General features: G+C 38.1%; 1 protein-coding gene across 2 annotated transcripts; it reads left to right on the plus strand.

Annotated features, from left to right (window-relative positions):
- Positions 1–1,718: 1,718 nt before the first annotated feature.
- LIPI (lipase I) lies at positions 1,719–23,381 on the plus strand. Of its 2 annotated transcripts, none has more exons than XM_075447260.1 (10): positions 1,719–1,769; positions 5,742–6,118; positions 7,788–7,896; positions 10,437–10,538; positions 11,857–11,946; positions 13,087–13,254; positions 14,872–14,964; positions 17,443–17,554; positions 17,922–18,095; positions 22,607–23,381. In XM_075447260.1, exons 1-10 carry the CDS (start codon positions 1,763–1,765, stop codon positions 22,710–22,712), a joined length of 1,338 nt encoding a protein of 445 aa, XP_075303375.1. In that variant the 5' UTR covers positions 1,719–1,762; the 3' UTR covers positions 22,713–23,381. The 2 variants fall into 2 exon arrangements, with proteins under 2 accessions (XP_075303375.1, XP_009935437.1); XM_009937135.2 differs by lacking the exon at positions 1,719–1,769 and adding an exon at positions 2,373–2,570.
- Positions 23,382–27,024: the final 3,643 nt, after the last annotated feature.

The following is a 27,024-nucleotide window of genomic DNA, read 5'->3' on the forward strand; positions in this document are numbered from 1 at the left end:
ATCTAATCTAAATCTGCCCTCTTTCAGTTTAAAGCCATTACCCCTTGTCCTGTCACTACAGGCCTTTGTGAAAAGCTCCTCTCCGACTCTCTTGCAGGCCCCCTTCAGGTACTAGAAGGCTGCTATAAGGTCTCCCCACAGCCTTCTCTTCTCCAGGCTGAACAGCCCCAACTCTCTCAGCCTTTCCTCACAGAAGAAGTGTTCCAGCCCTCTGAACATTTCTGTGGCCCTCCTCTGGACCTGCTCCAACACGTCCGTGTGTTCCCTGTGCTGAGGCCAGTGGACATTACAATATGCAGCGAGGCGGGATGGGCAGTGCCTGAACTTCGAGGGTCTTGTGTACCTGCAACTCAGTGTCACCTTGAAGGGTTTACCTGACAGTGGGATGTCAGTAGAAACTACAGTGTAAACAGTAGTTAAGATTTATGAATTTCCAAGTGGCAAAAGTACCACTGTTGGTGAACAAAGTCCCCTTGTCATACATCAGAGAGGTGAGTCCAACAAGCACTAGTTCAACATCCTGATTAATACCACGAAAGTTTCTGGGTGTTGATTTAGTGAAGGAGTCCTTTCCCGAGACTTATTTCAGAGTGCTTTAAAACTGTTTCATGGGTCGTTTTATCGACATGGGTAGCACAGCACTTTCTTACACGTGAGCTGGTCTTACTGCTTTTCAGTCCAAGAGGGAGCTTAAACTTTCCTTTCTTCTCCCCATTTATGTGTAAAAGAACAAGTGTTTATTTATTCACAGCTAGTGGCATTAGGTATCTGTAAAGGTACATATGTAAGATTTTCTTCTAAGATCAGATGACGGGCTCTTGGGTAAGCTCAGCAGATACTTTACTAGGGCTATTACCAGCTCTTGGCTAAGTGCAGCAGGTATTTTACTAGGACTATTACCAGTTTACTTTCAGTGGTGTTGAGCTCTCTATGCTTGAACTTGTTTATGAGTGTGTGCTGTGTACTGAGTGCGTGCCGAGGCTGCCTAACTGGTGGTTGCTTGGGTGCACCAAGTTTTTGTGGTAACAATAATCTGTATTATAAAGTAGAGAAGGGAAAGAGCCAAACTGACACTGTGCTATTACTTGTTCTAAGTAATCTGTAATGTCAGTAGGGCTGTGCTTTTATAATCACAGTTGGACAAAGTCAAAGATTTGAGATGAAGAGGGAATGCAAAGGAATAACAAGAGTTGCCTTAGTAAACTTTACTGAGAATAGAGTGATAAATTTAAGAAATGGAAGCGAAAAAGTAGTAAAAGGTCACTGGTTAAGCTGAGTCATTTTGCATACGAGTGGACAGGCTGCATCTTCTCCTCATGGCTGCATTCGAAGGGGATAAGACTTTGGAGTGATTTCCTAAAGGCTATCTGCTGCAGGAGCTTGTGTAGCACGGCTTTGTTGAGCTGCTCAGAATCATAAAGCCAGCTGAAGAGACTGATCACTTAAAAGTAAATAATGAAACACACACACACACACACCCCCCCTTAACTGTTGTGGATGGAAAAGGAGAACTAGACCTTACATTTAGAAGCACCATGAAGGATATGCTGTGCAAAAAAAACATTTCTGGCCCGTGTCTCTCTCATATTTGAGTGATTATGGTTTGTTTTTCTTTCTCCTAGGATGGAAATAATTGGGAGCCAGATATAAGCAAACGGAGCATCCAGATGTCTCACTTGAATCATGCAGAGTTTATCTGCCTCTTTGCCTCACTCTGAACTCCAAGAAACTGAAGTTTGTCCTCCTGTATTTACCCAGTGAAATGCTTTGTAAGTACATGAGCTTCGCAAAAATAAATGTTTCTTCATCTGTTTTGTAGCTGGGGACACAGAGGGAATGAAGTTAAGTTACATACCCAGAACACCCATCAGGTCAGTGTCTGGGTGAGATTTATGGGGCTCTAAGTTCCAGCTCTCTCCCATATAAGTGGTTTCACAGACCTCCTCTGGATCTAGATTAGAGAATGACTCCTCGGAAAAAGCTCAGAAGATAATTTTGTGCAAAAATAATCCATGGAGATACAGTTCTCAGAATGATTTTCAAGTTCTTACGGAAAAATCCTCTGTCACCAGAATGACTTTTTGTTCTGAGATGATTTTGCCCATCACAGTCCCTCTTATTGCAGTTGACTGACACATTTTAAAAAAGACATATGGTGGATCTCTACTGTGATGTACCTCTAATTACTCTGCTTCCTGAATTCCACACATGTAACAGAGTTGTTGGTAATATATTACACTGGTTGCTTATGTGTAAATCTGCTGATAATGAAGGAGAGAGGGAAACAGATTAAAAAACAGTCCCAACCCTTAAAGACCAGAAACCACCCTACCTACTGAAGTCATTCAATAGGAGGAGTCATGAACTGCAGAAGCTTGAATACAGCTTTGCTTTCTGCTTCCTACTCCACATATCACTTACTTCATTAGTGGCATTCAGTTTGGTTAGAAATCTAACGTACTCTAAGGAAACACTAGCCACTTGTCTGTGGATATTACGTATTGCTTTTCTCCATTTCCACATGCTGAAATTGTGTTTCTTCATCTGTTTGATATACTGGGTGAAATCAGGTAAGAACCATTAGCTTATTCTTTATGATGTAGTCTCTTGGCTTTATTCAAGCATAAAAAATGAATATTCCTTCATTTAAATTGTCCAAAAGTTTAAACCTTGTGAATTATGCCTAATGGAGCAGACGATTAGTAAAGAGAATTTGGACATGACATGAAACTGAGGCATAGGTTTTCATTTGAAAGTAAATAGAACAAAGCCTGATACTTTATCTCTGGCTGTACTTTGCACAGAGACACACTCAGGTATGTGCACTTTGTACAAAGTAAAGAGGTAATTGTGAAATAGTTTTAGCATATTAACATACATTTATTGTTTATTGCTGATTTGATGGATTGACAGGTTTTCAAAATTTGGACTATGCTTTAAATAGCAGAATTTAGTTACAGAAAAGTCAGTGTGCACTTAAGATTTTCCCCTTTTCAACCGCAGAAGATAGTTACAATGCTTACAAACGTACACAGGGAAGTTAAAAATGTATACTAACTGATGTAAACTGCATATGTAACTGCCCAACACTTACCTGTATGTTCTGACTGTACAGAGAAGTGTGTGTATGTGAGTACTCCCACAAGTGTGCACAAAGGGCAGCTGGGCATTCCTACCAGTAATCAATCAGAAATAGCAGTTTGAAAAACTTCCCCTCAATGACTCCTCGCTAAACAATTCAAGGTATTAAATCTATAAATCTCTCTACAGTACTTAACTAATTCCACAGTAAAGACATCATTGTTTCTTTTTTTCTTTATTTACTTTTGGAAGAATAGCTGGTGTCATTTCACAGACATAGGTAAATGAGTTGTATCTCTTTGACATTTGCCAGCTAGTAAATAGGTTGTACCAGTTAAAATAATTTCCGTGTGATAGATTTCTCACTTCCATGGATGAGACTGTGTCTCTGTTTTCTATCACTGTCACTCCTCTGGCTTTAGAAGAATTAATTCTTATTTCTACCAATCAAATGATAAGAAATCAAAACATTTAAATAGATATGGAGGAACACTTCAACAATACCTTAGCATGAATATTTTATATGTTAGACATATGGGACTGAATTATAAGGATCAGTGATTATACTTGGATTTAAGAACATGAGGTAAAAATGAAAGGGTTTCATGTGGTAGCTTTGAATCTGAATGGCAAAAATGTAATCAAGTGGCTGTTTATTATCGTTTAGCTGTGTATATGACTTTTGTGTAATATAATTTCTGTTCTATTTTTATTGTCACATATCATTACGTCAAAACTAGAGATTAGATGTGACACATTCTTTTAACATCTCAGTATCATGTCACATGTATGACATTTTACCAGGTTCTTGAATATCGTTTTGATTAAATTCAAGGCAACTGCAGCTGAACAGCTCTTAATTTCAGAACTTCTTCTAGGATAACTCTCAACAATGAAACTGAGATGCCTTCCTGTAATAGTAGTTAGTTAATAACCTTTCCAGCAATCTCAGCAAAAATTAGTTAAATTATTCAGTGTCTAAATGAGGAGAATGGTGATATTTATTTTGAAATCTAGGTAATTCTAACTTTTCCCAGATGTAATAATTGTAGCTATTGTCATGAAGTGATGATAGGCATGGAACTTTTGTCGGGACGATTTGAGATAGGAACTTCCAGGCCATTTCTAGCACTGTGCAACTCCAACCTTGCTCCACTTTGGAAATATCCATTATTTTTTGTGATGCCCAGTCCAGAGATGACTGGTCTGGTCATTGCAGATACATGGTTTAGCCTAGAGGTGATTGGTCTAGTTCCCTAAGTGAATTAGTGTCTACCATATTAAGTGCTGTACTCCACATTGTTTAGCTTTGTTTAGATCTGCACTATAGTATCAAATACATTTCTCAGACACCTTATAACCCTCCGGCACTTGCCCTTCATGGCTTTATAACTGGTGAGGGCTCTCTGTCCGTCTCAGATGTGCAAATGTTTTGGATTCGGTTCTGCCTGCTAGCTGCTTGCTGGGAAAAGGAGAAGAGCTAGAACTGCTTCTCCTGTAACTGAAAAATTATGAGAAATTCAGGTTACTTTTAAAAATACTTTTTAAGGAACTGAGTAGGTGCTATTCCTCTTCCTACTTTTGGTTTCTAGAGGTTGACTGGCTCTTGTCTTACACAGTTTTTAATGACAGGAAAATTGAGAAAGGGGCCATCAAATATCAGACAAAAGCCTTGTGTAAAGTAGCATAGCCCACTAGAAGTCAAGAGATTGGCCCAGATTTCTTTGGCCGTAAGCCAGCTAACACCATAGCAAAGGTGAAGAGGCCTTACAGAAGAACTGTGACAGGCGTCAGCGTTGTGCCCAGAATCCTGAAGTGGCTTATCCGCACAATGTGACCTCAGCAGCGAAAGGATACTACTTAAAGCATTAATTTTTGACGTTGATGAGCACACAGGGGAAAAATTAACTCTTTTTAGACTCTTTTGCATATCTCCATCCTCTTGTTGATCCTGACTGACCTACAGCTTAAGCATTTATACCGTAAATGACAGAGTACAGAAATGCTAAATATTACAGTTTTTCTTGTGCCATTATGTACATTGACCTTACAGATTCTTATTTTTTCAATCTCAGAACAGGATCCTTTGTTTCTTCTTTCTTTGTTTCTTGGTAATGGTGTCCTTGTGGTGATCCAAAACTAGGAACATCTTCTGCATCATACTGTTGTACAGTCTGTCCCATACTGTCAGGCGACTGTTTCTTATTGCTAGATCAAAGAAAAAGACCTAAAGATTGGCAACTTTGACACTCTGGCCAAAAGAGGAAGAAACAACCGCAGTGGTCTTCCTATTTATACAACACACACTAGTTGTGAAAAAAATGTGGGAACCTAAATTTGATGGTTAAGCAAAGGATCTTATCAACACCAGCTACTAATTTATATTTGTTATGGAGATAATATATTGTTCAGGAACAATTAGAAAGGTGAATTTGTATTTGCAGTGTTCAGAGGAGCATAGTGGTACCTGCAGAGGCGTTAGTTAAACTGTGTCTCCTTGTTGTTCAGTGCACATTCTGGCACCTCATTCCAAAGATCTGGAGTGAATAAAATGGAAGTTTTTCACTTTTTCTGGAAAAATATGGAAAGAAAAGTGAAAAGGTGGTATTTCAGGTGGTCTAACTGATCAAATGACTATCTAACATTTTTGTCTTTTTCAGATAAGGAGGAAAAATGTCCTGAATTTACAGATCTTAATATAGGCAATGCTTTGTCTGGAACAGAACTCCAAGTCCAGCTACTGCTATACACAAGGGAAAATCCAGATTGTTCTGAGAGACTCATTGAACATAATGTTACTTCATCTGAGTACCTTAATAGCTCCAAGAAAACTGTCTTTGTTATCCATGGCTTCAGACCAACGGGATCTCCACCAGCATGGCTAGGTGATATAAAGGAGCTTTTGCTGTCTTCAGATGATATGAATCTCATTATAGTTGATTGGAATCGTGGTGCTACAACTGTGAATTACATAACTGCTGTTGAAAACTGCAGAAAAGTTGCAGAAATACTGAAGAACTATGTTGACCAGATGCTGGTAAGGCAGAGAGTTGCATCTGTTCTGAATAAGTTTAAATAGCATAGTTTGGGTGTAAATGGATATTTAAAATGTGTCTAAAGTGAAGCCCAATGAACAATATCAAACGGTATTTCTTTACTAAAGTATTTACTAATTGTGCATGTGGTTATTACTGCATATCTTTAACTCCACCTGAGTTCTTATTTCCCTTTCACTGAAGTGTGTCTGAGAGTGCATCTGATTTCTTTAGCCAGCTGGAAGTTTTAGGTCTTCAGGAAAGAGTGAATGCACCAGTGGGAAGGTGAAATGAGAGGTGTTCAAATAGTATGCAGCATTAAAATGTTACAAAAACATTGCACTACTCTTTTCACTACTAAACTAATGTAATTAAAGATTTTAGATGGAAAACAAATCACTGACAGAGATACAAATATTTGTTCCAAAATGATATAAACTTCTTTGTTCTAGAGAGAGTTGCTGAAACAATTGTTGATGCCAGTGGTCTAGCTTGGCTTTAGATTTATTACCTAGTCAAATGAACAAAACACGTTATCATCTCATGTATGGCATTGTTAGATTTATCACTTGATTTTCCTTCTATTCTCACCTCTTATTTTTCCCAGCCATTCTAAGAAATTTTGAATGCTTTGCAGTAAGAAAATGTTCATGTGGAATTTGAGTAAAAAAAACTGGCATTTTGAGAAAGGATGAGGTGAAAGAAAAGAGACTGTATCAGAATCTGCCCTCTGGGACTAGATATAATGACAACAATTCGTAATTATGACAGTAAATTTATTGTTATGGAACTGAAAAATAAAATAGGACTGTAAGAACGGTCTCCAATCCAGAGTGGGTTTAAAAGGTATATTTTGCAAATATTGTGATGCAGACTTTTGGTTAATTGCTGGTTAGAGATCTACCTGGCAAAGCAATGACCACAGGGCATGGCTGGGCGGATCTTGTTGTGTGAGTCATCAGAGTGATGGTGGTGGGGCGTGTTGTGTCCCACAGCTACCAGTTTCATACTTGCAAGCTGTCATGAGGCCTTTGTTAATTCATTTTGAGATGTATTAGTATTTCAGATCCCACATATTATCCCATCACTTTGCAGAGATTCTAACTGGTCTGCTGATGCTGTTTCTGAGTTCTTCAGTAGGTTGTTGTTTTGGTTTTTTTTTAAATACTGCCTGCTTTGTAGAATGGACATCTAAAGTTTTTCCTGCGGGTGTGCATTTGGCACCATTATTCAGCACATCTGTGGCATAAGGTATTAAGGGGTCAATGGTATTATGTTTTAATTTTATTGGAAGGATAAGGTGGGAGGAGATAGATTGTGGGTTTTTTCCTATTTCATAGTTTTGGTTCTTTTTTCTTGTATCTGGTAAATGTCTTCCTCTTCCCTCCCTGTGCTCCCCTTCTAACTAATGTGGCAGTTCGGGAGAAGTGTGACTCAAGCTTCCTTTTTACATTTTTCTAGTCAAAGAATTTTATAATTACTACCCTGTTTAACTAGTACAGAATGTCATACTGAAAATAACTTTGTAATTCCCATATGTTTTTAAAGTTAGAGACTTAAAAATATAACTTCTAGTACTGACAAAAAGTGAAAACTAAATCAGTCTACTGATGTCTGTTCAGTTAACCACATGTGTAGTTGTGGATTGTTTATTTTTTTTTTCCCCGATAGGTAGATGGAGCTTCTCTTGACACTATGTATCTGATTGGTGTTAGTCTTGGGGCTCATATAGCTGGTTTTGTTGGCAAGAAGTATCATGGGAAAATTGGCAGAATTACAGGTAAGTCTTTTGATCGTGATACGCGTGTTCTAATGTACCTTGTATTGTTGTCACAGCTGCGAATCCCATAGATGCTAGCACTGAAGCATCGCCAAATGACAACTGATTTTTTAGTAACATACACAAGGAAAAATGTATCCCTGATAGAAGTTCAGAAAACTGTGAAATTCTGCCTTCAGGACGTAAGTTACAGCTGAAATTTTCCAGCCTATTTACCTCCAGTCTCTCAAATGAAAATTCAGTGCTACATCCAAACGCCACTGAAGTTAAAGGACATACTACCTGAGTGACTGTCTAGTTGATGGAGACAGTCGGGTCGCTCTGCAGGGAAGTTCAAAAGCTCTTGATCAGACCACAGGGTTCAGGCACAAGGATTTAGTTTCTGTTTGAAGTATTTGAAGACGGTGCAGGCTTTAGTATGTTGAGCTATCTGCTACGCTGAGCTTAAATCAGGTGTCCAGCCTGGGTATGGATACTGCAAATCTTACCTCTTGCCTGTTACATTGTCAGCATTGTCATCTGCAGGAAGTGGTGCATACAGTGAAAACTGGCGTGCCCTCATGTGGGTGTGCCTTTCAGGACCAGGGTTGCACAAAGTTTAGGATTAACTCCGAGATGCTGGTTCCTAGGGCAGAATCCGCAGTGCCAATTTGGGTGCACAGGCTCCGGATGCTTCTTGTGGTGAAAGAGCAAAACTCGCCGCAGCTAGTGTGTTGAGAAGGAAGCTCACTAAGCTAAGGTGCTAAGGGGAGAAGGGTCTGTTGGATCCTGATAGTGTTTTGGACTTAAGAGAGCAGCTGATTTCAGGCTGAAAGGAGGCAGTTACCTCTCCTTGAGATTCTTAGCTCCAAACACTCTCTGCAGAGTACTGAGGTAATTTTTTTCCCCAAATGTAAGAGGAGACAGTAGCCAGCCTTGAGAAAGGGAATTAGATGCTCCTCACTTTTTAGTACAGTAATCTGAAAGTCAGGACATTTTCTGAGAGTGTGATAGGCTCCAGCTATATTCCTTTGGTTAAAGATACTCATTTCCACTTTACACAATTCCTTAGAGTCTGGTGGTGTCACTGGTTGGGGACAGTCTTGATTGCAATGCTAGACTAGCAGGTCTGTGTCCTCTCTGTACAATTGAGAGCTAGGAGATCCAGGTCATTTCTGAGCTCAGATGCTTGAAAGTAAACAAAACTATATAATTTTTCAATCACCTTCTTATAATTAAAGATATGGATGAATAAAGGCAAAGATTGAGTGGTCCAGACACACAAGGCTCATAACCTCTCAAGTGACTGTTTTGATACTCTTTCCTTCAAACAAGTTGAGCCGATGGCCCAAACCGATGTTGGAAAAATGAGATTAAACAAAAAAAAAAAGTATTTTTTTCTTCGCTGTTTGGAGGTTTCTGAAATATAAAACTAATTAGTGGACTAAAATGGTAATCTTTGTTACCTGAAGTACTATGAATTGTGGATTGCTGGCATTCCATGATCCCCTGGGGTAGTTTGGGTCTTGGTTATCTTGATCTTGAGAGAGAACCTTTCTAGACTAGTTCTTAAACAACATCTACCAGTTAAATCATAATACAAATTTGAATAAGCTAAGATCATGCTACATCTCTGTCAATCAATGACAATGCAATTAGAAGTCAGTTAAGTGTAGGAACACGTTTTGCCTTGACAGTTGTATTTTCCATCCTTGCTGCTTTTTCAATTCCCCTCTTTGTCTGTGCTTTTGTTGTCAAGAAAATAGGAGCAGAGCAAACCTCAGCTAACAAGTTCACTTTTCTGTGAATGACAGAAAATACCATCCTGAAAAATTATCAGGCTTCAGTGCTGCACAACGTGATTCCCTATCCCTAAAATGAATGAGAATATGCAGTGTTTATACTTCACATACTTTGCCACCCAAATCACCTCCTCCTTGATATAAAGTGCTTTTTGTGGATCTCAGTTGGAATCTCTTTGTCATAGCTGAGTTTTGATTTGAGTATAAGATTTCCAAACCTCCTTCAGATGAAAATGTGGTTGAAAACTAGTATTTCTCTTAGTTGTACATAACAATTGTTTTTCTATAAGTAATTTCAACATCAACTGACAAAATGATTGAGGCATGTTTGAAATTGTCTCTATGTAAAGTGTCTTCATCTTGTGTTCTGGTGGTGAGAGTGGTTATAAGGTACATTTCATTTTTATGCAGTACATGATAGGTATGGTATTTTCTGGGGAAAATGACAAAATTAATTCTCCTGATTTGATCCCTAATGCTGTTGGCTTGTAATTCACCTGGAGAACTAGGAGATGAGCACAGCTAATTAGGGAGAGAGAGAAATTAAAAGATAAGGGTTGATTAGTCTTGTGGTAGGAACCCTTACTTTGCTTAGCAAGTTGAAGAACGGAAACTTGAGAAGAAACGTACTGGGTTTCATTTTTATTATTATGCCAGGAAAATGAAGTGTCATTAATGAATAATACTCAAATGTTGGTCTTGTATTTATCTATAGAAACAGACCCCAGGATTTGTAATGCTAGTGTTATTTTCATTTAGGTCTTGATCCAGCAGGCCCTTCATTTACTCGAGAACCACCAGAGGGGAGACTGGATCGTACTGATGCACAATTTGTTGATGTAATCCATTCAGATACTGATGGTAATTACATAGTCTTAACTTTACTATTTTAGCTTGAGGAAAGGCAGGAAAGGCAAAAGAGAAGGGATAAGCTGTTTCAGTAACATCAGAAGTGTATTTTGTGTTATCAGGTGGATTCCTGTGCTGTTGCTTTCTAACAATGCCTATACTTTTGAAATCATACTGTATGTTATTATGACTGTTCATCAAGAAATTGAAACTCCACTTTGCTAATGACTTAGGCAATGATGGGCTGCTTTGTTCACTTCTGACATGAGTAGCCATGTTATTGAGAGAGTGAAGTTTCATGACTAAACCTGAAAATATTGAAATAACTTTTATGTCCAATAGCTAACTGAAGGCATATGTAGCTAACCATATAGTCATGAGTCCATTTAATGTCATGCAAAAGTAGCGATTACACCACAGTCATTTATGTCTTGTTTGTTATAGTATATTCCTTCTGAATAAAAAAAAAACCCCAGGTCTGCACGTTGAAGAAAGCGTGCCTATTGCCTTAATTTATGATACTACTATTTCCAAAATAGTCTAGCATTAACATTGTTTTACTGTGCTAGTGTTTAAAGAGGTTGTAAGCACGTGATTATCACGGAATTAGTCCCTTCTGAGACAGGCAGTCTCAGCTGGTTTGTGTTAGGACACTACAGATCCACCACTTCAAATTCTAAATCATGTTACTGTAAGCTTAAAATTAAGAACATTGTAAAGTCTGCTTCATCCATGCTATATTCTGGTTTCATTTTCGTCTCAAAACCGTAAGTAAACCTTTGAAGCCTACCACACTTGTCCCATTATTTGTGTAGTTTCATGTCAGTTTCTTTAATAATATTAAAAATTAAGCATTTTACTATACAAATTCATATGTGAAGCTGTAAAATACCAGTTTTTGTAATGTTCCAATTATGTAGCTCAGAATCCAATGTCATGTGAGAAATGGAAAATCTTCTCTAATGAAAATTACAGTGGGAAAGAATTTGGGTTGCTGGAGAGAACATGAATTTCATAGATTTCTTTGCGCAAAGAAGGTCTCAGCTACAGCATTGAATAGTTGCTTCTGTTCTTTCCTTTTTCTTTTGTGGCTTTAGGAGCCTTACACAAATACGTATACGTTTGTGTACAGCATTTTACAGGTGTATGATTTTCTTGAAAACATCCACGGATCTTAACTCATAATACGACTTTCATTTATAGAACAAAAGAACAGTGTAATTGCAAAAATTTTCTTGAAGACCTACATGTTATTTAGTAATTAATGTAATGATAAATGAATGACCGCATAATTTTATTTATGTTTTTTTGATTAATTTTTTTACTTTAGCACTAGGTTTCAAGCAACCTTTAGGAACCATTGATTTCTATCCTAATGGAGGAATGGATCAGCCTGGTTGTCCACAAACAGTATTCAGCGGTAAATAAAAATGTATCCAATTAATGAGAAAACAGGTAGAGATCAAATCAAAAAAGTTTAAACTGAATTCAGTGGACACTGCACATATTCAGTAACATGGGAGCTGAGCACATTATATTCTTTCTTTTCCATCCCCACTCAGCAAATGAGAAATAAAAAACACATTTGATGTCTTTTTTTTTTAATAAAGATCTTCCTATGAGCATACACATTCCACCATATCATTATTATTGGTATGATGGAATTATTATATATACTATCTGCATACAGTCATCATTATTATTATTATTATATACGGCTGGGCCTGGGGAAAGTTGTTTGTGTCCAAGTGGTTTGGACAGGATCACTTACAGATGACATGGAAGGCAAGGCTTTCAAGTCTTCACCGTGTCTTAGGTTCCTTCTGTCTGGCAATGATGAACTAGGTTTTGGTCAGGTCTTTTAGACTCTAGGATGAAAACAGTTTTACAACGTGATGTTTTGCTGCAAAATTTTCCTTATTTCAACCTCTACAAATCTTAGACAAGGTGGTTTCCTGTAGTTTTTGTTTACTCTTTTGGATGTGTGTATGTCTGTCTATGTTTCTGTTACTTATCTGCACACTGCTGCTACGAATTAGAGCTGCTGCAAAAGCATAGGGCTTCCACTCGTGTGTCTGTGAGTACAGGAGAATCCCTTAAGACTCAGGATCATCTTCATCTGTACAATTCTCATAGTTTATTTTGCTAGGAGAGGAAGGAATTTGTTACCCCAAAAAACTAGAGAGAAGAATCTCTGAAGCATTCCTCACGGTATATTTTTCTGCCGAAACGTTCTGCACTGGACGCAACAAGGCAATTTTTAACACATACTCATGCTTTATAGCAAAAAATTCTGTAAATTTGATAAGACTTACTAGATTATATCTTACATATAAAACCTGTAACCTTTTCTCTGTACCTGAAATATTCAAAATAGTCTTCAATTTCTTCTTGTATGTGTGCATCTGTTTTTTACTTTTGGTTGTTGACTAACCAGAGGATAAAAGCATGGCTAACTAAGAATGACTCAGGTAAATGGGATTACTTTGATAACACCTTTTCTTTCATGAAGAAAAATGATTACATATTCTTTGTATATTTCACTTTTTCTTTCCTGAAGGATTTCAGTATTTTAAATGTGACCATCAAAGATCTGTCTTCCTCTTCTTATCATCTTTGAAAAGAGTGTGCAACATAATAACATATCCTTGTGACTCTTACTTGGATTTCAAGAGAGGAAAATGTGTTGATTGTGAAGCTTTCCAGCCAATGTCCTGTCCAGTACTGGGTAAGCATTACAAAATCTGCTCTGAGCTGAGTGAGATTTTCTGGGAAATCCAGACTAGCTCTTTCTGGGGCTACTCCAGAGATCTGTAGCATCATGCTAAGGGATCTGTAGAGACTGACTGTGTGCAGAGCTGCATACAGTTTAAAGTAGTTTAAATTTTGTGGCTTTGTCTGCGTAATAGTTACCTCTCTCAGACACAGATGCTGAATGTGCCTTATCTTTGATCATTATGCTTTCCATAATGCATAATGCATAATGCATTTCCAAAATGCATTTTTTTCTATGAAATGGATTCACAGAGTATTTCCTTTCTACAGAGAAACTGCTTCTACTTAGTTTGTCACTTTAGGCTTTCACAGTGTGCTATCATCTCTAGAGTACCTGTGGTTTTTATTTAAGAATAATAACGTTTATAGTAACTTCATGGTTTCTCTATCTCTTCTTTTGGAATCAAGCTTTTATTTGGAGGGGTTTTTAGCTGTTTGAGGGTTTATTGCTTGCAGAGAGGATCTGGGGACAGTTTGAAAAGACCTACACTAGTGTAAGCATTTCCTAGTTGGCAGGGTTTTCTTAAGAATGAAACTTTAAAAATATTTAATGAGAAGTTAACTTTCAATTTGTACCTGGTCTTTTTTACATTGCTATATTAGGATGTACATATAGGTCAAGTTTGAAGAAAAACCATAGATAAGCAAATCTGTATGCTATTTTTATAATAAAACCCAACCATAGAGGGACTTATAGTAGGGCAGAAAGACTCCAGGACTTCCCCAGCATGGCTATTAGACATGCCTGATGTGCTTACACAGAATGCCTGAGACAGAGATGGAGAAATATTTGACCATTCAGCTGCCACCTTTTTTTTTTTTTTTTTAATAACCATAAAACCTATGAGGAAATGGCAGGCAGCTGAATCTGGGAATTGAGGAGAAGCAGCGTCCTTCTCCTTTGAGCTTTCCTGCTTGCTGCCTTGCAGTGGCAGCTCTGCAGCCTGGAACTAGCCCTCGTTGTCCAGTCTAGGTAAAGAAATCAAGAGAGGGAATATGATCAGCTGTTGTAGAAACGAGGACTGTTATCTAGCCCAAAGACAATGAGCATAGAATTGTATAAACTAGAAGTTATTTCTACATTACATCCATAAGCTTAGGAGGTTTAATATCTAACATTCTATTAAATAATATCCACAGTTATAGACTAAAGGGTTTAAAAAATAATGGTTCAAAAAAGAATGGAAGAAATGTTATCGAAGGTGAAGCTGTTCTGCAAATGTTCTCTGTGAATATGCAGGCTACTTTTATGGGTTTGTTTTTATTACCTCTGCAGGAGTTTATAAGCACTAATTTTCTGGAGTTAGTACTCTAGACTAAATAGATTCCAACTACTACATCATGACAATTTTAGTGATATTAATAAATTCGAAGAGTGAAATACTTGCATACTACATTCTGATAGACTCAGGGGATTCCTGCATTTTCCAAGTCCATTTACTTTCTCAGAGAATAATTAAGGAAATCAAAGCCAAGTCTGCCACTTTGGATGAGTTTCTTTTGTGTAATTATATGTGTATCATGCCTTTGGTCAATGTCTGAAATGAAATATTTAAACTTTGGATTTCAGGTTATTATGCTGATAGATGGAAAAAACTTTTAATCCCAAAGAGTTCATCAACGAAAGCTTATTTTGATACCTCGGACCGAGAGCCATTCTGCAGTGAGTGACTGAATACATATACATCAAACTCTTTGTGAAATATTGTGGCTGTTATTTGTTAGCTGATCTGGAGTGAAAGCATGTTAAAAGTAGAAAGTTATTGTTAGCCTCTGTCTAAAATGGTGTAATTAAACCGTGATCTAAGTGTCAGTTCACAGGCTGGAGGAGGAAGGATTGTGGCAGAAGAGTAAGCAGTATGGGAACTGAGAAAGAAATGTGACTTTGAACGTAATGGGCTGGACTGCCAAGAGGAAGAAGGAAGCCAGAAAATGAGAATCAAGTGACAGGGAAAAAGCTGGAATGAGAGAACCTGCTTAGATGGGATCATTGCTGCCATTTTCAGAGAGCAAAAATGGGAAGCACGATTGCTTCCCCCCTGCTGAGCAGGACAAAAATGAGACACTTCTATGTTCCAACCCAGGAGGAGAGAACCCCACAGTCAACTAAAGCTACTCCAGCTTTTAAAAGTCCATGTCTCCCTAGAAGTAAAACAGTGGAGGGAAAACTTAGCTGACTGTTTCAGGGTTATACTCTGTGGAAATGTATTCTCTTGGCATAACCTTTAGCTGCAAGAGTTTAGATATCTACCTGTCCATGCAGAGGTCCAGTTTAGATTCTTATCCAATATCTGTTTTTATTGACAGACTTTACCACCATAAGCAAATGTTGGTACACTCTTCTAATTGTTTATGTTTAAGGTTCTTTGATTTGGGGTATGGGGATAAGCTTACAGGCAATTCAAGTGAAACTGAGTTTTCCCACTAGTTTTTTCCATCATCTTGGCAAATTTTATGACCAGGGACTGAATATCTCTTTTTACAGTGGTAATCATGCTTACTTACATCACTGTTTCTTCCAAAAGGCCAAGGAGAGGTTAGCAAAGATGTGATGGATTTTACATACAATAACTCCTATTCTCAGTGGTCTTTCAGCTCAATGCAAACCTGCTTCCACTGTTCTCCCCTGCTCCTGTCTGCTTTGGCTTTGCTCCCCCATGCTCTCAAGGCTGCATAGGCCACTAGGTCTGACTCCTCATTCACTCTTCCATTAGTAAAATATGGCTTTTCTTTCACTCTCACACATATTAAAATCTGGGCATTCATAGAAAATCCAACCAGGCAGAATCCTGATGATGGAAAGAGTACATTGCAGAAGGAAAAGATTTTGTATAGTATTCTGGGACAGAGGTGGTAGAAGAGAGAAAAGAGGGGGAGAAATATTTCCAAACAGAGGAGGAGGTGTATGGAGAGCAGTAAGAAACATTGTAATGACAGCATAAATTTAAGGGAAAACACGCAAAGTCAAGAAGCAAAATGAGTGTACTAAACCAGTCTGAAAAATAGGTTACTTCTTAACTAAAGCCTTATTTTAATTCTTAGATATTTGAAAACATGAGGAAATGGAAATAAACAAGAGGACTTAGAACTAAGTGAAACTGTAAAACTGCGCAGGACAAGTTTTTCATGTGAGGTGAGGCTTCGTCTTTTAGAAGAGAATGTTAAAAAGCAACATTCAAAAAAAAAAAAAAAGTTTGAATTGGCTTCCCGACTTTGGGAGTAGTAAAGTTGTGTTTCCGCTGTGTAGCCATAGCAGGGTTACAATATCGGTGATGGCTACAGAAGTGCGGTGGAAGGCCAGGTCAGGGTTTTTGAGGGCGCAGCAGAGCAGGTCAGCTCGGTGCTAGCGCACGTCGGGTGCCAGCCTAGGTAACCAGCCTGTTCTCCTGAGGCTGTGGGCCCTCCAGGGGAGGGGGAGAAGGGGCTGGAGCATGGGAAAGCAATCAGACCCCTCTCATCTTACTCAGTCTCCACCATGCAGTATTTCTAGCATCCACACAGAGGTTTTGGCAGGTTGACTTCTCTGAGCGAAGGGTGCTTGGAGGACCTGCACTGGTGCACCTGCTCAGGCTGGGCAAGCAAGGCATGGGAATAATGTCTCTCTGCAGCTTTTACCACCTTATCATCAGCTCACCTAACTAATTGCCCACTTTGCCTATACATAAAGCTTGTGCCAATGCTGTTCCTCCCCTCTCCCTGCCAATATACCTCAGCTGTTTTCTGGACATGTCACTTCTGTGGGTAATGTGATAGTGTTGCTACACAAATAGCTCTAATATCCCTTTTTGCAGAGCTTGCCAAAACCTGAAGGTGCTGCTTAGGGTTTGATTTTGAGTTTCTTTTTCCTTGGGCAGGTCAAACTCTTCATGCCGATTCGGATGGTGGCTTTCAGATCCAAATCCTTTCCATGTAAGGTCTGGAGGAAATGATTTGCTAGTTACACAGAACTCCAAGTAGCCATTTGGTAGAAGCTATTTTTTTTGTCAATTGCCTTCTTATTCTGCTTTGAGCTGGTAACTTAGAAGCAAAGAGTCACTGTTCCTATCATCAACCAGTGAATACTTTTAACAGGGAGATAATAACAACTGTATCCTGTTGAGGTCATTCTTTGAATCTTATTATTTCCCATTTATTTTTGCAGTGTATAACTACGTACTGGATATTACTACCTGGAATAAAAGCATTAGGAGAGGTTTCATTAAAGTTAAAATAACAGATAGTACTGGAACCACAGTAGAATCAGAGATGAATGGGTATGTTGTGCTTTGTCTCTAAATTTTTTTTATCACCTTATAGGACTAATTGTCTGAGTTTCCTAAATCTTCTAACTTGTAAGTCAAAAAAGTATCGTGAGGTTGTTCAGGCTTGGCCACGGCTCTGTTTCCTGTGTGCAGCTCAGTGTTAGAGACAGCGCTCCTCAGACTGAAGTGATCCTCTCTCCATTTATGACTAGCCCAGGTCCTTGCATGGTACTGGTTTGCATTCAGTTCTAGGTATCCTTGTTCTGAACACACAAAGTCAATATGTCTTACAAGATTTCTGATCTTAATAATAATGCTTAGCAATGATGAATATTACTCAGCTAACAAAACCCTGACTAGAAATAATATTTTTCTTTAGTGAAGCTTCAACATTTCAGCAATATAAAAGAGTCAAAATACTAACTGGATTTTACCGAGACCTTGATGAAATATCAAAAATTTCCATGACCTTTTCCACGAAGACTTTAATAGGCCCAAAACACAAGCTTAGGATTCTCCAGATGAGGCTGAAATCTCTTAATAACCCAGAAAGGTAAGTGTCATGTATCAAAGTTGTATATCAACTAAACTGCTCAGGATGTTTCCTCACAAATGTGTATTTCCCTCTGTCTTTTTTTTCAATCACATATTCCTAAATGCATGAATATCCTTCTCATCCTACCTGGGATCAAATTTGTCATGTGGAAGAGCTGCTCTGTACATAAACATTTAGTGCACAGCATCCTTGTACATGTAGCTGTCACGCATGATGCTTGTTACGGCAGGCCGCTGCTGCTGCCTGGTTACAGGTGGGTTTTCAAGGACCACTTATGTAGACCAACCTGACTTACACCTGCATGGTTAAGTTCTTTTCCTGAAGATAAATTTTGTTAAGCACTTTTCTAATTTTAATCATGTGTCCATACACAGCTTTTCACACTCAGATGTGAAATGGAGCATTCACAGACTTGGGTGACTGGAATAGGCTTTTGGTCTTGTTGCTTAAGGTAAAGACCTTCCAAGACCAAAACACCGTCTATGCTTGCCCACACTTAAAAGGGAATCATCTGTATTTTTTGATAATTAAGTGTCATTGCTAATGTTTATTAATTATTTCTGGTTTAAAATACTTCATCAGTATTGCCACATGTTCATTTTTTAGATCTCCAGATTACTTGTACGATAGCTCTAGCAATTAAATTTTACATCTGCGTCTTGTGAAATATAATGTATTACATTGAATTGGTAAGAAATATCCAGGAGTAGCAAGAGTACTTTATTAGAGTTGTTACGTTTATTTGCTTGATTTGAATGGCAGATTCAACAAAGTCAGAATGTAAAATAAAACCTAATAATTGTTATCAAATAAGTAATGAGTGGGAATAATATTACAATAAGAGTAAGTCTTAAGTGAGTATATTTTGTTAACCTGATCTGCTATTTTGTATTTATTGGGAAAGAGGAGGAGATGGGTGGGAGAGACTTAGGCAGAAACAGAACACTCAGTAATCAAAATAGTACCCCAGAATGTACTGTGTGTAATGTACATACATTAGACTTTATTAACTTGTTGCAGTCCATAAGTCTCAAGCTCTCAGGTGAACTGTCATGATTTTATTGAAAAGCACTTGTTGATGAGAGATAGTCAAAGCTTTAAACCATAATGCAATTTTTTTTCTCAACCCAATGATAATAAATCAGAAGATACATTTCACGCAAGCCTATCAGCATTCAGGAATTTTTCAAATAATAATCTAGCAAATAAGAAAAATTTTCAGTGAACAGCCCTTACTGGGTTTCAGTTTTCATTCCTGTTATTCTGACTCTTGTTAGTTTTAAAGTAAAATGCATTTGATTTGCTTTAATATAAGAATCACCGAAGTCCTTTGTATGGAACCTCATCAGATGGCAGCCATATCGACATATTGGATACTTTTAGATAGCAATGGAAAATAGTGTATTGAATCAGCATGTCAAGGTAATTTAAATGCAGATGTTACAACACTATTGGTTGGTATAATTACATAATTGCTCATTGTAATTATAACTACCTATATTTACCTTGTTTAGTTACATATAATTACAACAATTACTTGAATACAGGATAGTCAACTAGAAACGACATTAAAAATATTTAAATTATTCTTATAACAAAGTAGTAGGTAAAAACCAGGGCACAGGTGCAGGGATAAAAGACAATAGGAACCTCAGTCTCCCCGGATCTGGGTTAACAGCAGACAGTGGGAGTCTGGGGAATATCATTGACAATTGTCTGCAGGGCTGGTCCATTATTCACACAGATGGTGAGTGAATGTGGGAGTGGTAAAAGGTACGTATAATTTTCAAGCCCTTCTTCTTCTCTCTGAGATAAATCACTCCTGCTCACTCATAAAACCAGAAAGATTTCCTAACTTGTGTGTGTCCAGGTGTCAGTTCTCCCCAAAAGCAGGTTTGAACCTGTCAGTCAGTTCAAACTCAATTAATGGGGAAGGTGAATGTGTCAGAGATATTTAGCCCAGCCACCTTTGTTTTTTTAAACCAAAACAAGAACACAAGTGATAAAAAAGAAGGCCTTGTTAAGGCTGAACAAGAAAGTGTGGCATGCCCTTGCTTTTCAGTAGACAGAAGAGAAGATGCACAGGGTGATGGAATATGAAAGCCTCACCTAATAAAAAAATTATTTGTGTTTTGCTCCTTGTTGGTGAACTGGAGAACCTGCTGCTTGCTCAGGGCTACCCTCCCATAAGACATTCCTGGTACTCTGTAACCACAAGCTTAGATGTATTACACTTCAAATGAGACACAATATGTTGGAAACCATATGCTTTTAATTCTAGTATTCATCGTTACATTTTGTCGAAATACTTTATCACCTGTGGTTAGATAGAGCCCTTCCCAGGTGACGACTGCTGGTGGAGAACTGGCTACGCTAACACATTGTGCTCCTGTCTTGCAAATACTGTTGCAAATTTGCTAAAATGCAACATTGTATTGTTATGTGAGAGATTGAAAGTCAACTCCAGAAATGGGTGCATATAATAACCTTACATTGTTCTGGTTGGAAATTTGTCCTGTGAATTCTTTCGTGGTCGTTCCTAAGGACTGTTAAAATGCTGGCAGTTTCAGTGCTTTTAAGTCATTTTTTCTCCCTCTACAAAAAATAATATAATAGTAAACCATTAAACACAAATTAAAAAAAATTGTGGCTGAAGGACTGGATGAAATTCTATATTTTGCATTATACAGATTACCAGAACTTGTCTTGAGCTCCTTAGTCATAAAATCTACTATCTTAGTTTTGTAGGGTCCTTAAAGGGCCTCACATTCTTATCTAGAAATGTGACAGTCCTTTCACATACAGACAGGTGGAGCTTTGCGTGGAAATCTCACACTAATGGGCAACAACAGAAGTGCTTGGTGGCATCTTCTTTCTCAGGCTTTATCCTTTAGCTGTTTCATTGTACATTACATCCCAGTCCGAGGTGGACCGTGTTGTATAACCGCATATGTGAGTTCAGAGCAATATGGAAGATTACTAAATAAGATAAATATCATATCTTGTATAACCTTAGAGATGCCATCAGAGGGTGTGCCAGTTATTTGCATATTCAAAACCAGCTCTCACTATCTACAGTAGCACATGAATCACAGAATCATGGAATCGTCTAGGTTGGAGGAGGCCTTCAAGATCATCGAGTTCAACCATTAACCTAACATTGTCAATTCCACCACTAAATCATGTCCCCAAGCTCTGCATCTATATGTCTTTTAAATACTTCCAGGGATGGTGACTGCACCACCTCCCTGAGCAGCCTGTTCTAGTGCTTTACAACTCTTTCAGTGAAGAAATTTTTCCTAATATCCAATCTAAACTTTCCCTGACACAACTTGAGGCCTTGCCTCTCGTCGTATCGCTAGTTACTTGGGAAAAGAGACCGACAGTCACCTCACTGCAACCTCCTTTCAGGCAGTTGTAGAGAGCGGTAAGGTTCCCCCCTCAGCCTCTTCTTCTCCAGACTAAACAGCCCCAGTTCCCTCAGTCGCTCCTCATAAGACTTGTTCTCTAGACACTTGACCAGGCTTGTTGCCCTTCTCTGGACACGCTCCAGCACCTCAATGTCCTTCTTGTAGTGAGGGGCCCAAAACTGAACACAGTACTCCAGGTGTGGCCTCACCAGTGCGAAGCACAGGGGCACGATCACCTCCCTGATCCTGCTGGCCACACTATTCCTGATACAAGCCAGGATGCCGCTGGCCTTCTTGGCCACCTGGGCACACTGCTGGCTCATGTTCAGCCGGCTGTCGACGAACACCCCAAGGTCCCTTTCCACTGGGCAGCTTTCCAGCCACTTTTCCCCAAGCCTGTAGCATTACATGGGGTTGTTGTGACCAAAGTGCAGGACCCGGCAGAGCTATGACCTGGCTCTGCGCTACAAAGCAGAGCAGCTATGTTGACCTCAAAAAGTAAGATTTTGTGTGTGTGTGTGGCTCCTTTTGTGACCTCTGTATGTGTTCGTGTAGTGTTATGCAGTTCTGAGTTTTCTAGGTGTTTAGATGACAAATTACTCTCATGCATGAAACTTTCTTATGCATGATGTCATTGCAACTGAAAGAGTTAGAAGATATTATGATGTGGTTTTCTACTCTCCTCTGTGGAATGAAAGCAGAGAAACTTTCATACCTAGGGAACTCTAAATTAGTCAGTCCCAGTATTAACAGGAATTGGGTTGTTCTTGGACCATTATTCTAAAGAAGTAATTTGAATGCAGATTAATAGCTTGAATGGATGAAATATTGCATATTCATATTTCAGACTAATGTGATTACTCATGCCACTTTGCACCATCAGCTGATATCCTGATTGTTGTTCAGTCTGGCAAAACTACTCAAGTGATGCATAAAATAGGGTGTACACATAGACAAGAAGACATTTCTCCTTATCCTGAGTACCATGTCTGAGAGCTGGTAAATACTGGAGGTTTAATAATTCAAGTACTGAAACATTTTTCTGTTAATGTTAACTTTTTCTGTTGTGCACATTTTTTTCTTTTTCTACTTTTGTAGGCTGCAGCTGTGCAGATATGATTTTGTACTGATGGAGAACACTGAACTGACCTTCAAACCTATCCCTTGCCCAGAGAGTGGTACACGAGGAGAGAGATTCTACTAGCTTAATTCCTCTTACAGCAGTGACATTTTGATCTTCCTTGGGATAAAGACTACAATGAGAAAGGAAATGAGATAAGCTAGATTTATTTTCAAGAGCCTATCTGCATTACTTGTTTTGAGTGCCTTAGGGTGAAATTAATTGGAAAGTTCAGATACTTGAATGAAGTAAATGTATCATGTCGGAGAACATGCAATGGTGTATATGTTAGCAGTGAAGCAGCTACTGAATTAAATATGAATTATCTGCGTAATCCTGGCACATTATTTGTCAAGTCATACATATATTTAATTATTTATTATTTGTAATGGATTTTACATGGAAACATAATTATCTGTCTACTAAGTGATTTTAATATACTGTACATGTGATCTACAGATCTAACACACAGCAGTTTTGCTGTACTTTGTTCATTGGATAGATTAATACACATATTCTCATATAATATCTTAGTCTCTGAGGAGTGGAACAATAAGATTTGTGGGCACATATGTAAATTTGCATTTTAAATGAAGTATCTTTATGCTCATTGTAGATGAATATTCTTGCAACCATTCGGATTTTTTTCTATTAAACCTATGCACAGGGCAGCGATGTTTCAGTTGTGAAGCATTTGTAAAGTCTATTCTGAAGAGAATAAGTTAAAGATGAAATAAATATATTTGCATTCTGTTTTCCTGTTTGGGCCTCTTGGAGTTAGAGCTGCTGCTCATGTTGAGATTGATGACAGATTTTCACCTACTGGAATATGAGCAGGAATAAGCCCTACATAAAGATTTCCTCCTCCGGTTCAGAAAAAGGCTTTCCAATGCCAGAATGCCTTTCCTGATGGTACTGATTGGAGAACGAATATATATATATTTCTTCTTTAAGGTGTTTTTATGTATTTAACCCTGGTTTCCTGTGTAAATGAGTCCTCTGCATGTTATCCTTTTCCAGTCTTTCCTATGTCTGTGCTGTCCCTGCTCTTGACAGCACTACTTGGTTGAACCTATCAGAATGGGATGTCCAAAAAGATGAAAGACAGTGTCCTAAGGAAGGGAAAGCAAGTTACAACTTTCTCCTTTTCGTTGCAAGAGGCAACTCCAGCATGCTGGTCAGGATGTGCAAAGCTCTGAACCAGCCGTTGCACATGCTTTTACTTGTCTAGACAAGCAAGTGCTTGGACACACCAACAAAATACAGAACTGTGGACAGATGTGCTCGTGGAATGACTTCTAAAAAAAAATGATTTATTCTGTAGAAATGGTAATTACATTACCATAGGTTTTCTCAGGTGATGTCTTTCTCAGCTTTATTATTGTATTATATACCTCTTTGTTCCTTTCCTCTGAGAGAGTCATTAGGAAATACACAGGAAAAGATATTTTTGTCTGTTTAGATGCATGTGTACGGAGAGGTGGTTTTTTTTTAATTTCTCCTCCTTTTTTTTTTTTTTAAACTGCTGTTATTCCACTTGTTTTTGCTCTGCAGGTTTTTGTCCAGCCTTCCTCTCATCACCCCTAGCTTCCCCTTTACAGGTTTCTGAGCCTCCTTTCTTTCATCATCTTGCCTCCAAATACCTGTTTCTTATGTCACTTTAAAAAAGCATAGAGACTTGAAAGTAAATTTCAGATGTCTTGAACTAGAATCTTTCAATGGGTGACACATATATTCAGGCATAGAAATGTATCAGATGGCGTCTTAGATTTCCCTTTAGTGTTGCTTTCTACAAATTCTCTGAAGTTTTATATTTTTATATGTTTTTAAATTTTAATTTTTTTAATTCTGTTTTATATCCTCATGGTTTTTTTAATTGATTTTATGTCCTGCTGAGAACTGAAGTACAGAGGTATGTATGTGATTTTTGACTAGAAACTTTTATTTTGCTTGAGATGTTCAGTTGCAAGTTAGTGTCTAAAAATTAATGGAATTGTATTAGCTCGAAATTGGCAGCATAAAGGGTAGATGTGCTACTATTTGCAGTAATAGAACTGAGTGCTTGTTTATTACCACAGCGATTATTGATGTAGTTGTTAAATGAGTGGTTTTTTCCCCTATTTTGTGGATTGTTTACCCGTACGAGCTTGATTTTCAGTAGCTTACTCTATTTAAAGACAGAGACACATAAAAGTCTACCTTTCCACCATTTGCTGGGGCTAGCGTTTTCACTATGAACTATTTCCTTTGCCATTTACTTGCTCCCAAAATTAGGATAGCACTCTGGTGTTTCAGCCCTTGGAAAGGTCAACTTGCACTAATACATGCTTTTAGGCAGTAGTCATAACTCCTATGCAATGGAGTACAAACCTCATGCATCCTTTATCTATCATGTAAACCTACTGGCAAAATGGTGGCTGCGCAAGCAGTCATGAGGTATTGAGTTTTGGGGTAGAACGTAAGACGTGAGCAAGAAAATGTAAAGAATCAAGGACTGAGATACCTTCCTAGAATTTTTCCATTATAAAGGTAAGGTGCTGTTGAAAAGATACAAGGAGACATACAGACATGACTAACCGTGTTGCACAGAGGTGCGACATAAAGGTAATAATGATATTTTCAACATTTTAAATGTATTTATAAATGGGTAGTACAGGAATAGTGATTTGTTACCTTGATTTGAGTAAACTTTGGGTAGAAAGGAAAGAAGCAACAGGGTTGATAAGGAGGTTCCAATAAACAACATGAGACAGAAAGAAACTATTTTTTTCCAATTTCCCATTTTAGTTGGTAATTTTCATTTCGTAAGAGGGACTGTTCCAGGCAGTGCATTTCCAGTATGTAATTGCAGTTCTCAAGTGGCTAAGCACTTGGACTGCAGCCTTGTGTCTCCCAGCACCAACAAAAATGTGCTGTAATTGTTCGGAAATGCATTGCTTTTCGTGGCTCACTGCCACATACTACTTTGTACTCATTCTGTCAGCTCCCTCAAGCTCAGCAGAGGATGCCACAATCAGACAGAAAATGAAAACCTTCCAAGGAGTTCCCTGTTCTGAAGCAAGTGGTGATGATAGTTCAGTGGAGCACACTTCTGCATCAGAGCTGAAGAGAACTTGGACTCATTGCAGTGCTGTTTTGCATTCTCTCTCAGAGTATAAAATATCCACTAGTGTTTTTCATTTTACTACATATGTTTTCATTGGGAAAATTCAGAATGAGCTGAAAACCCCAAACTGATTTCCATTGAGAAAATGTAAAATGGAGAAAAAAGTAATTTCAGATTAGTTTGACTTGGAATGAAATATTTGCATTATAAAGCTACCCTAAATGCTCTGATTTTCTCCTAGTTCTGTATTTGGCAATAAGCACTGGCCTGATGGGTGGCCTGGTGGTACTGTTGTGCTATGGCTGTCTCACCTGTAAAATAGAAAATCGTACAGTCAAGAATCACTTCCCAGTTTGTAATGATAATTTTTTTAACTTTGTTTTAGAAGTTTGCTTGTATCTAGTATGTTTAACTGTAAGGAGCAATCTCTATATATGTGAAGAAAGATACAACCCATGAGTGAATGTTGGCTTTGTAATTAACTCGTATATTGTAATAATACCAAAGGGATGTCGTTAGTATATTCTCGTAGTAATGAACTCCACATTATTTCTATCAAACGCAACAAGCTTGGGAGATTTAATGCAGTATTTATATTTCGTACTTAGTCACAGGGAGATGAAATTGTTGAGTGATGGGTTTATAAAACTAATATAAGCTTGTTTTTCCTGTTTGTGTTAGACCTGATTTGTATTTGATAACATCTTCTTTTCTTTTAACTATACTATTTCAAATGGCATGACAGCGAGGATATGTCAAGAAACTCTTTAAGCATTAGTAGTAAGTGGAGGAAGCAGTAGCTTGCTTAGACAAAAGACAATGTATAACACAGATGATGTTCGCTACGTCACTCTCTTAATTCACAATAGTTGAAAGCATCTACATTAAAGATATGTAAAGCAGGACCATTTGCCAGTTTAATTTGGGAAGGCTTTATTGATTTCAGTGATGCTATGTACAGTTAAGGCTGTGGTTTATGATCTCTGCCTCAGATAAGGATTGATTTCATATCGGGATTACTTATTTGTATAAGGTAAAGTGCAGATATATGTTGGTGGAATTAATGGCTGAGTTTATATACAGCTAAACGTAACACAATTTGTTAAGGAGATACTGAAAGCAGGTTAGGTATCTTTTTAGGAAGAAGAAAGCCCTGCAAAAACATCTGCTCTTTTTATGTGAATTTTCTAGAGTTACGGTTTACTTCTAGAGGAGGATTTCAGGGTAATTAATAATCACATGAGACGACAATGTCTGGATGGCAAGTGATGGACCAATACAGCGCACTGA

Source organism: Opisthocomus hoazin, chromosome 1 (genome assembly GCF_030867145.1).
Source record: "Opisthocomus hoazin isolate bOpiHoa1 chromosome 1, bOpiHoa1.hap1, whole genome shotgun sequence".
NCBI classification, from domain to species: Eukaryota; Metazoa; Chordata; class Aves; order Opisthocomiformes; family Opisthocomidae; genus Opisthocomus; species Opisthocomus hoazin.

Excerpts from the sequence above, each read along its gene's own strand:
- LIPI (XM_009937135.2), top strand. The coding sequence starts at position 2,522 with ATGCTGAAATTGTGTTTCTTCATCTGTTTGATATACTGGGTGAAATCA. Across the intron at positions 2,571-5,741 it reads GATATACTGGGTGAAATCAG|ATAAGGAGGAAAAATGTCCT; the intron begins GTAAGAACCATT and ends TGTCTTTTTCAG. Across the intron at positions 10,539-11,856 it reads AATCCATTCAGATACTGATG|CACTAGGTTTCAAGCAACCT; the intron begins GTAATTACATAG and ends TTTTTACTTTAG.